Below are 11,793 nucleotides of genomic sequence, written 5' to 3'. Positions count from 1 at the left end.
CAGTCCCAGAAGATCAAAGGCACTTTTAATCCCACCTACAAGGCCCTGTCGCATACATAAGAGACTGATCTATAAGTGGCTAAAGGGACCATTAGGGGCCAAAATAACAGTGTTAACCTGACCAAGGGAGAGCGAGAGCTTTGAAGAGGAGGGGAGCTGAACTGGTTCAGAGCCTGTTGCTATGGTAGCCATGTGGAATAAATCAGCAGCATGAATTCTATTCTCAAATGCCTTCAGCACCTCACCGACTCAGGTAGACCAAGGCAGAATATGAATGAGCATCATATTGGATTTTTGTATTTGATTTTTTTTATTTCCCCAGTATATGGTGCACCATTTGCAAAAACCACATTTCAAATATCATGTTAATTGTACCTATCAGTTAAATTCAAAGTGTTGAATAATTATGAAAATGTTGGTTTATTCTAAGTGATCGCTGCACACAGCTCTCTCACTCTCTTATCTGTGTGGACGTACACTCGGTACACTACGTGATTATTGATAGTCACGACCATAGAGATGACAACATGAAAGGGTCGGCCATCTTTTTTTAATGACAGGTATTTAGAAGGGGCATAGCAGACACAACATTTCCAACCTCAGTCAAAGCTGTTAGTTGAGGAACATTCCATTTAACCCCATTATGAATACATGGAATACAACAAGGGCAGACTCTACAGTGACACAATTAAGAGATAAATAAGGCACAGCATGAAAAAGAGGTGATCCTCCATACTCTATCTTTAGCTGCTACAATTCACTGAAACATCAGATTGTTTGATGTGTCATCTCAGATGAACTGCATATTCATGAAACTGACTCATCAGTTTTTAAGGGCATGCTTGTATGGTCATCCTAAAAATGCTCTTAATAATAAAGTAATGTGGTGTTCTACATTTCTATTTTGTAGTGGCGATTATGAATCCCATCTGCAACACAATAACAAACAACCAAAAAGAGGACAGACTGGTTTAAGGGGGGTGGGAGGCGAGGGGGAGAAAGAGTAAGAGAGAGGTTGGAGTAGCCAGCTGAGAAGGATTACTTTTTCGAATACAGTTATTTACCAGATGTGCACATAAAAACACTGTGATATTTGTTGATAAATACAATATACAATACACACAATACATTTGACCCCAATTGTGTCAATATAAATGTAGACACTTAGAATAACAACAATACATACGGATCAGCCTACTTTTCATCTACAGTTTTCACAAGTGCTTAAATAGTAATTATTTCCATTGGGGGCATAATTATAATAAAACATGCCTCAAATACCCATATTAGTGGTATTGCAATATCTTACTGTATGCATTGTGGTCAATATAACCACACCCACCACAGCTGTGACCACATTACTGTATATCAAATTAGCAGTATCATTTTTCACTGTACAAAAACAATAGCACAACATTTTCCAGTTCATGTCATCTAAAAACAACTACAGAACTCAAAGTAAAGACCAAGAAAATAAGTTATAATAGTACAAAAAAGAAGATTAAAAGGCCATTAGCTTTATCATAGTTTTCTCTCTTAATAGATATACTAAGAGTTTGTCATATTGAGCCATTGAAGGAGAAATAGGGCAGTCTCTGTGTGCGTTGGATCGGGCTGGATCAGTCCACAGGAGTATAAATATTATAATTTTTCTCTTCAAGTCCGAGGCAACATCGCCAAACAGTCGTCCGTTTTCCCAGGGCCTCTGCTCTGACTCTGACATTTATAGTATTTACCCAGGGTCTGCGCCACATAATCAGTAAACACCACACACATAGGGCAAAATGCTGCTTTTTCAATGAAAACATCATGGTTAAACTACTGAATGATATGTAATGAAGCTACTACAGCTATACAGCCTGCTACTGTTGTTTTTCTGTTGCTGCTCATGTTGTAAGCAATGTTAAAACCTTTTACATGGTGCAAACACAGAGTGAGTCTGACCTTTAGACTGTGTGTGTGTGTGTGAGTGTGAGTGTGAGTGTGAGTGTGAGTGTGAGTGTGAGTGTGAGTGTGAGTGTGAGTGTGAGTGTGAGTGTGTGTGTGTGTGTGTGTGTGTGTGTGTGTGTGTGTGCGTGTGTGTGTGCAGTCAATCTCTGCTCTCCTCAGGCGTCCAAGGTTTGCCTGGGCACTCGGTGGGAGTTCTCCTCTCTTCTTCCTTTCCCTCTCTTCTCGCCACCTGGAGAAACATACTTCCTTTTGCCCTTTTTACGTTTTTTATCGGAGCACCACACTCTCTCGCAGTACTCTTCTACTCTCTGGGCATCCCCGTAGCCAATCAGCTGGAGAAACTCCTTGTACCACAGCCTGGAGTGGGGGCCTGGGACTGAGGATGGCACCAGGGCCCTGGGGCTGCTGCTGGGGCCTGGTAGGGGGCCCAAGGAGAAGGGGCATGGAGCTGCAGCTTTCTCTCCGTCCCCATCATTAGCCCTGTTGATCGCAGACTCCACCCTCTCCCCTCTGAGCACGTGGAGAGAGATACGTAACAATGTGTGCACATATCCATGTTCGGCAGTCTGGCACACGTACACACCAGCATCGGAGCTTCTCACTCGTAAAAACAGCAGCCCGTGGGTGGTCATTATAACTCGCTCATCACCTCGAACCTAAAATGGAGATAAAAAAGTGAAACGATTTTTTTTCCTAGCCATTGATGTAGCCATTATTCAAGTCTAGGCATTTTCACTGCTACATTTGTTCCTACCCCAAGAGGGACCTACAGAACTAAAGTATAATTTAAGAACGGTAGAAAGTCAATCGAGCACTCAATACAGTGAATACTGTGAGGAATACAACCATCTCAAGTGTCCATACATAATGCAGCTTTTAATATAATGTTACATTCAAAATATTCAAAGTATAAACATTGAAATATTTTCTGATACCTTTAAATGCATATCCACCATCCCGGTACAAAGAATCCTTATTGATACATTACATATAAATTCCTTTTAACATCTCTTTCAAGAAATAATGTCACAGCCAACCTCACTATGTGAATGTAATTCCGTTCACCAAAATTGCACTGAAGTAGCAGGGTCAATCTATCTATCCGGACAGATTAATAGGGGTACGAAAAAAATGTTGTTCTGGGTAGAGGTTTGCACAAGAGGAATACTTAAAATAGGAATTTACTTACTCATACATCACCTGTACTCTGCTACCTATTAGTGGAGGTTGTATGCAATCCCCCTTGTTAGCAAAATACATGCCCCTTGTTAACCTGCCAGCCCCCTCTTCAGCATCTAGTAGTTAAGTTAAATATGTTGGTCTAGTCTGCCTGACGCATTGATCCTTTATCTGATGGGGGTTTGTGCAGAAGTTATGGCCTTAAACTGTGTGCTGTGTATTGATAAACAGATGGGGCTGTGCGTAGTGATGAAGTAGTATGGTGGGTTTGTAAAAAATACAAAACCTAAAGACTCGTTAATGTGGCGTTGCTAGCTGTTAAACAAAACAAACTCGGTTGGCCTTCTCTGTTAAAAACAACAGATCAAATTATATATTTTTTTGTGTATTGTTTTGTAAAATTCACCTCATGTTTCTCTTCGTCTTTCTGTAAAAACCAGAGGACCTTGGCCTGAAGTGATCGAGGGACACACTCAAGTAAAGTGCTGTTGCTCTCCACACCGTAAACCAGCCTCTCCTCAGATCTGGGTCGTTGTTCATCTACACACACACACACACACACACACACACACACACACACACACACACACACACACACACACACACACACACACACACACACACACACACACACACACACACACACACACACACACACACACACACACACACACACACACACACACACACACACACACCACACACACACACACACACACACACACACCACACACACACACACACACACACACACACACACACACACACACACACACACACACACACACACACACACACACACACACACACACACACACACACACACACACACACACACACACACACACACACACACACACACACACACACCATAAAAGATAGTGAAAAACAAGATTGGAATGAACTCACTTGACCTTTCATTAGCTGACACAAATAGAGTGTTTGGTTCTTTCCCAATCTATCGCCTCAGCAGAAACACACTAACCTCTCACATCCAACAGCAATCAAACATGAAGAGTTCATATTTTTTCATAGTCAGGCAAGTGCTTCTGAAGAACTGCATCATTCCCTTGCTTACAAACAGTAATTGTCTGACATTTATTCTGATAACAATCAAATACACACAAGCATGCTCATGCACACACACATCACACAGTCATTTTATACTAACCATCCATTTGCAGCCCATTGCACAGCTGAACGGCGTTGCCATGGCGAATATCCTGCCGCCTGAATCGTCTGCTGGGATGGGAGTGAGGGAAGTAAAAAGAGAGAGTCATTTTGAACATGTGATGGAAGTGTGAGAGATGGGTGGAGAAAGAAAAAAGGGAAGAAAAATAAATCAAAGAGAGAGAAAAAGATAGAAAGAGGGAGGCGTGATCAAGTGAATACTGATTGGCTTTACAACACATGGCTGTCATGTCTCTTACAGACTGTGATAATGACTTAGCAAACCTCAGAGCGTTGTGACATTCAGAGCAAGATGCTGTGATGAAACAGAAAAGCTGGTAAAGGTGTTAACAGCTGTTATCACACATACACACAGAAAAGATGAGTCTGTATCTATGTGTGTGTGCTGTTACCTTTTAGGGTAGACTCCAGCAGGGTAATATCTGGAGCAGGTTAGACCATCCCATGCACAGTAGGGGTCTCTGGCCAGACAACAGTCAGCACATTCTGAGCCGTAGAGGTCACACTGATGCAGTCTGACCTGAGCCACACCCACCTCCGACCCCACATACAGCTGTTGCTGTGGAACCAAAAGCATAGAAGATTAATATAAAGGCAGTTGAATTGGTTAGGCCTATATTTATATATTTCAGCAGTTTTTACCTCATTTTAATTATATGGCCACAAGGACACAACATTACATGTAAATGATGTCAATTCAAAGTAATAAAACGTGTTACAATGTTAACATCTTGTGGTTAAACAACAGAATTGCATGAACAACAGTATACATTCGAATGGTCATCTTACCCTTTTCGGTGATATTATGATTTCCCTTATTGGGGCTGGCACCTGCAAACAGAAAAACATGTAGCTGTTGATGTTGAGAATTATTCTTCGAACAGCCTGTCCTCCTACAAAAAACGACCATATAGGTTGATTGTTCAGCAGCTAAATACGACCCAGAGTCACGTTTTAAAGTGTAGCACCTCTAGTGGTCGTGTAAGAAACAACATGCTCCTGTCGATTGCAAATGCTCCGGAGGATCGTTTATTCACAAATTACCCTCTGGAAAATCCTAAATTGTGGAATAATTTGGCCATTAAAATGCTTTTTTATTTGATTTCTAGCGAGAAGTGTATATTGTACTTTTATAATCTACGTCCAGTGGATGTGTAGGATCTACAGTTTGATAGATATACGAAGATAATTTGAGGTCTCGCCAGGAGAACGTGTACTGTATATGGGGCAGCTTCCATGTAAAGTTAGCATGGGTGAAAACAGTATTTCCGGTCTCGATGTTTTCATAATAAAACCGGAAGTATTCCCCACACTGTCAAATGATCTCCATTACTCATCCACTAAAAAACATCAGTGTATCCTTGTTAATTACACAATATTGATTGGTTTAAATTGTGTACAATGCTTTTGTGTTTTTAACCTTCGATTCGGAGAAACAAATAGTTTTTTCGGAGTTTAGACACTACAGAGTTTCCGAAGACACTACACTACCCAGAATCCCCAGCTATCGTTTGGGACTACAACATCCGCCTTGCTTTACAAACCCCGTGATTAGCCCTCAAGCTCTGTGATTGGATGTTGGAGTGGCAGTGCGACAAGGTTACGCCGAATGTCAAACAGCTCTTTGAAATGGAATGGAACCACGCCAGACTATCCAAAACTGGACTTGGACGGGTCCAGCCCAGCCCTCCCCCACAAAATTACACATGCTGGCTATTGTGTGTTTCGCAATATGTTCTATGGCACGTCTCTACTGGGAATTGCCTGGAGGTTTAGGGGATACGAAACACATTGGTGTTATCAAATTTAAAACATATAATTAATACATGGGTGAAAATTGCTTGTGCCCATAATGGGCAGCATTAATATACCCACATGACAGCTAAGGTCAGAAGAGCTTTATTTAACAGCTGGTCTTATGTCTGTGACCCCTCCTGTTGTGAATTGATAATACTGAAACATGCACTTGTCAAGGTTCAGATGCACATTTAGCAAATATGGCAGTAGCCATCGATCATCTTAAGATAAGATACTTTATTGATCCCAAGTTGGGAAATGTTTTTGTTACAGCAGCATGTACTACTTTGTTCTACTCCACTACAATTCAGAGGTCAACCTGGTATTTTTACTCTACTACATTTATGTTTGTTACTTTGCAGATTCTGATTAATGATGTGAAATATAAACAACCCTTAAATCAGACTTTCGTTACACCTGAGTAAAATTCAGCCTTATCAGTTTGTCTGTTTTGCACATCCACCTGTTAATATCTTTGGACGTCCTGCACTAAACTGTTTTATTGTAGCGATCACTACAGTATCTTCTTGATATTTTCAATTCTATATTTCTATCATTGACCCCTATTTTGTATGTAGGCTACTCTTAATATTTAAATGTTTTCATAAAAATTAAACTTATTCAACAACTAAATTCAATAACGTGCTTTAACCACTAGGAGGTACGGTTTAGACCAGTGGTCTAGTTAATAAAACATAATAATATCAAACATAATATGACTTCACTTTATTGTGAAATTAAAACAGAACGGTAAAGGAAAATACAGTTTCAGTCTCTCAATGTGAAGCTTATGCATTGTACCATACACTTTTATAGACCTGTAACAGTCAACTGCATGAGGAGTTGGAAAGGTAGTTCAGAAAATCAGTAATATCTTTAAAAACTACAAAAAAATCCCTTTCTATCAGCTGTGCACCGTTATGGTGTAAATATAGACTATCTACTTATTGGATCAAATATAAAAGTCAGCCGAATTAGTGTTGATACTGCAAGGAGACGTATTGTGTGAAAATAAATGGAAGATGTTGTTTAATTGTTGATATGTTATGGTCCACGTCACATATTCAGTTTTGGCGACATCTCTTCCAGTTTGTCAAAAGGTCTTCCGAACCGTGTATTACAATGCCGTTATGTGATGACTTTCAAAGAGAAAAGCAAGAACACTCGGAATAAAGTATTTTTATTTTTTTTTTAAAAATGTTTTCCGATTTCATATCACATAAACACCATATCCCGACGTGCATTGCGGCGTGATTTTAGCCTATCAAAACCTCTGAAAAAAGAAATGTGTCTCTGTGGTGCCGAGAGACGGGAGTCGGAGGCGGGGTATCAAAGTTACAAGCTCTACTTTTATTTAGCATCGGAACACACATGTAAACAACTTCATGCCCGGGAAGCGAAGACCGGCGGAAACAGGAAGTCCGGCTCACTCAAATGTCCGTGCGGAACAATACCCCAACCCATAGATCCGTGGGTGAATAATGTCAATCACCACACAAGCCCCCCCAGTATTCACCCATAGTCAAAATCCTCGTGCCTGGGAGGAAGTACCACCCGACCCCGGCGCGTACGGACCACAGGGGCCGAGGAGGGCGGGGCCGCAGGCGAGGGCAGGGGCGCCAACGAGGGCATCCCCACAGGGGGCGGGGGGCGGGCCATGGGAGGGCGGCCCCGACGTGGGGGCAGAGCCAACTCCAACGGCCTGGAAATGTCCACGTGAGCAGGCTTAATCCGATCAACGGACACAGTCTCAGGCCTGCCACCAACGTCCACCACCAGGCTCTTGTCCCCGTGACGTATGACCCTGAACGGACCGTCGTAAGGGGGCCGCAGGGGACCGCGGTGGGCGTCGTGGCGAATAAAAACGAAATCGGCCGACCGTAATCCGGGGGACACCCGGAAAGCTGGGTTGCTGTGCTGCGACGTGGGGACGGGCGTGAATGTCCCGGCGGTCTCCAGCAGGGAGGAGCGCTGCCCGGCTGCAGACCAGGGCACAGGGAATGAATTCCCCAGGGACCCGTAGCGTCTGACCATAGACGAGCTCCGCCGACGAGGACTGCAGGTCTTCTTTGGGGGCACACCTGAGGCCGAGCATAACCCACGGGAGCTTATCCACCCAGTTGCCGTCTATCAAGCCGGCACGCAGTGATGCCTTCATGGACCGGTGAAACCGCTCACACAATCCGTTAGCCTGGGGGTGATATGCAGTGGTGCGGTGCAGCTTGACCCCCAAACCCACAGCAACAGCGTTCCACAGCTCCGAGGTGAACTGAGAACCGCGGTCAGAGGAGAGGTCAGACGGGGTCCCGAATCGCGCCACCCACGTGCCGATGAAAGCGCGGGCGACGTCGGAAGCTGATGTCGAGGCGAGGGGAACGGCCTCGGGCCAGCGGGTCGTCCTGTCCACCATCGTAAACAGGTAAGTGAAACCGTGAGAGGGGGGAAGCGGACCTACGAGGTCGACATTGACATGGTCAAACCTCCTCTCAGGAACCGCAAAAAGTTCAAAAGGGGCCCTAGTATGGCGGTGGACTTTGGCCCGTTGACAGGCCACGCACGAGTCGACCCAGGACCTCACGTCCTTCTTAAGCCCCTGCCACACGAACTTCTGTGACAACAACTTCACGGACGGCTTCCTACCGGGGTGGGAAAGATTGTGAACCGCCTCAAAAACGGGTCGACGCCAGTCCGCAGGGACCAGCGGTCGAGGCTGGCCTGTGGAGATGTCACACCACAGCTTTGCGCCAGAGTCACCGACCGTGACCTCCTCCAGGCGTAATCCCGTGACCGAGGCCTTGAGGGTCTGGACGCGCAGCGCCCATGCGGAGGTAATCGAGGCCCAGCTGCACAGCTCCGATGACCGCTCTGGAGAGGCAGTCCGCGACCACGTTAGCCTTGCCAGCGATGTGTCGTATGTCCGTGGTGTACTCGGAGATGTACGAAAGCTGGCGTTGCTGTCGGGCGGACCACGGCTCGGCCACCTTGGACATGCAGAAGGTCAGTGGCTTGTGATCCACGAACGCCGCAAACTCCCGGCCTTCCAGCAGGAAACGGAAGTGGAGAACCGCCAAATAGAGACCAAGGAGTTCTCTGTCGAAAGCGCTATACTTGCGCTCCCTGGGAGTCAACTGGCGACTGAAAAAGGCGAGTGGCTGCCAGGCACCGTCGACCCATTGTTCATGCACCGCGCCCACTGCGTAGTCAGACGCGTCAGTGGTGATAGCGATGGGGGCCCTGTGTGACGGGTGAGCCAACATGGCGGCTTTGCTCAGGGCGGCTTTGGTGGCGTTGAAAGCGACCTCCCTTTCAGCCGTCCAGTCTATGGCCTGGCCGGGGGATTTGTCCCTGAGGGCCTCGTACAGCGGGCGCATGGTGTGGGCCGCCCGGCGGATGAACCGGTGATAAAACGTCACCATCCCGAGGAACTCTCGGAGCGCCCGAGCTGTAGGCGGTCGTGGAAAGGCAGACACGGCTTCCACTTTCGACGGGAGGGGGGCGGCCCCGTCCTTGCTGATGAGGTGCCCGAGGAAATGGATGGAGGACAACCCGAACTGACACTTCGCCGGGTTGATAATCAGGCCGTGTTGGTTGAGCCTCGCGAAAAGGACCCGGAGATGTGCCTGGTGCTCTTCGGAGGAGGAGCTGGCGACCAGGATGTCGTCTAAATAGACGAAGATGAATGGCATGTCTCTGAGCGCTGAATCCATCAGCCGCTGAAAGGACTGAGCTGCGTTCTTAAGTCCAAACGGCATACGCAGGAACTCGAAAAGCCCAAACGGCGTAATTACCGCAGTTTTGGGGACGTCCGAGGGGTGCACCGGAACCTGGTGGTAGCCCCGCACCAGATCCACCTTGGAGAAAACCAGCTTGCCCGCCAGGTGTGCAGAGAAGTCCTGGATGTGAGGGACCGGGTAGCGGTCTGGCGTAGTGGCGTCGTTAAGGCGGCGGTAGTCACCACACGGTCGCCAGCCACCGGCTGATTTAGGGACCATGTGAAGCGGCGAAGCCCAAGGGCTGTCTGAGCGGCGGATGATGCCCAGACGCTCCATGTTGACGAACTCTGACTTGGCGACTGCCAGCATGTCAGGGTTAAGCCGCCGGGCCCTAGCGTAGACAGGGGGGCCTTCAGTGGCAATGTGGTGCTCTACCCCATGTTTGGTAGTGGCAGCGGAAAAGGTGGGCTGCGTCAAGTCGGGAAACTCACTGAGAAGGTGCTGGAACTTGTCGCCCTGTGAGAGTGAGCTGGAGAGCCCGCTGAATGACGCCTCGCTGCGGGTACACGTGAACGAGGCAAACGTCAGTGCGTCCACCAGGCGGCTGTTCTTGACGTCCACCAGCAGTCCGTGAGCGCACAGGAAGTCTGCGCCAAGGAGAGCGAAGGAGATGTCAGCCGTGACGAAATCCCACTTAAACCGCTGACCCTCGAAGCACAGGTCCACTGTCTTTGTGCCATAGGTGCGAATAGGGGTGTCGTTAGCGGACGTTAAAGGTGGGCCGTGGCCTCCACCGGCAGCGTCCTCCACGGTAGCCGGCAGGACGCTCCGCTGGGCTCCTGTGTCACAAAGGAGTCTGCGACCAGAGAGGGTGTCCCTGATGAACAGGAGCCGGTTGGATGTGCCCACGCTCGCGGCCACTACAGAGCGCAGGCCTTGGCGTTTCCCGTTACCTTGTAGGTGCAGGGAGGATGGCACATCTTCGCTTTCGCCCCATAGCGTGCATGGTAATAGCACAGGCCAGGGCTGGAGTTGCTGACGTCGGCCCCGGAGCTTCTGCTAGGTGGCATGCCTGTACCAGGGAAGGTGCCGCTGCGTGTCGGTGCCAGCACCTCCGGGGCAAAACGCTGGGTTGCCAGGAAGTCTGCTTCTTCGGCCAAAGCGCGGGGCTCAGTAATAGCCGTGTTAGCAAGCGCTGTCTGTACATGCGGCGGCATGTGCCGAATAAACAGTTCTATGAACAAAAAATTAGGTTCTTCCGTACCCAGCAGGCTGAGCATCATCTCCATGTGGTCAGAAGGCTTGTTGTCCCCCAGGCTATGAATAGCGAGCAGGCGTCGGGCCCGTTCCGACCGTGACAGCTCGAAAGTCTTTAGCAGGAAAGCCTTGAACGCTGCATATTTATCCTGGGCAGGAGGAGATGTAATAAAGCCCACCGTCCGGGTCGCAGTGGAGCTCCCCAGCGCCGAAACGACGTGAAAATAGCGTGCTGCGTCGTCAGCCACTCCGCGGAGGGCGAACTGAGCCTCCGCCTGAGCGAACCATGCAGCTGCAGATGTCTCCCAAAACTCCGGCAGTTTGAAAAAAACGGCGTTACTTGCCATGCTCGGTTCAGTCTCGGATCCTTCAACAAGACTTATGTCGGGGTCACCAATGTGGTGCCGAGAGACGGGAGTCGGAGGCGGGGTATCAAAGTTACAAGCTCTACTTTTATTTAGCATCGGAACACACATGTAAACAACTTCATGCCCGGGAAGCGAAGACCGGCGGAAACAGGAAGTCCGGCTCACTCAAATGTCCGTGCGGAACAATACCCCAACCCATAGATCCGTGGGTGAATAATGTCAATCCATAAAGTATTATTTTTTTTTTTTTAAATGTTTTCCGATTTCATATCACATAAACACCATATCCCGACGTGCATTGCGGCGTGATTTTAGCCTATCAAAACCTCTGAAAAAAG

At 47.3% G+C, this 11,793-nt stretch overlaps 1 protein-coding gene across 2 annotated transcripts in view; it reads right to left on the bottom strand.

Annotated features, from left to right (window-relative positions):
• Positions 1 to 530: 530 nt before the first annotated feature.
• sema3e (sema domain, immunoglobulin domain (Ig), short basic domain, secreted, (semaphorin) 3E) overlaps positions 531 to 11,793 on the bottom strand; it is a 30,493-nt gene continuing 19,230 nt past the window's right edge. The window contains exons 13-17 of one of the 2 annotated variants that reach the window (XM_034215684.1): positions 5,110 to 5,151; positions 4,713 to 4,879; positions 4,301 to 4,371; positions 3,536 to 3,669; positions 531 to 2,606 (exon numbers count right to left, since the gene is read on the bottom strand). In XM_034215684.1, the coding sequence (XP_034071575.1) occupies positions 2,106 to 2,606; positions 3,536 to 3,669; positions 4,301 to 4,371; positions 4,713 to 4,879; positions 5,110 to 5,151 (915 nt within the window). In that variant the 3' untranslated portion in view covers positions 531 to 2,105. The remainder of the gene's footprint in view (positions 2,607 to 3,535; positions 3,670 to 4,300; positions 4,372 to 4,712; positions 4,880 to 5,109; positions 5,152 to 11,793) is intronic. The other variant, XM_034215685.1, reaches the window with a different exon arrangement.

Source organism: Gymnodraco acuticeps, unplaced genomic scaffold, assembly GCF_902827175.1.
Source record: "Gymnodraco acuticeps unplaced genomic scaffold, fGymAcu1.1, whole genome shotgun sequence".
Lineage (NCBI taxonomy): Eukaryota > Metazoa > Chordata > Actinopteri > Perciformes > Bathydraconidae > Gymnodraco > Gymnodraco acuticeps.
The sequence above is the reverse complement of the archived record's forward strand: the minus strand, read 5'-3'. Positions and strand labels throughout refer to the sequence as shown.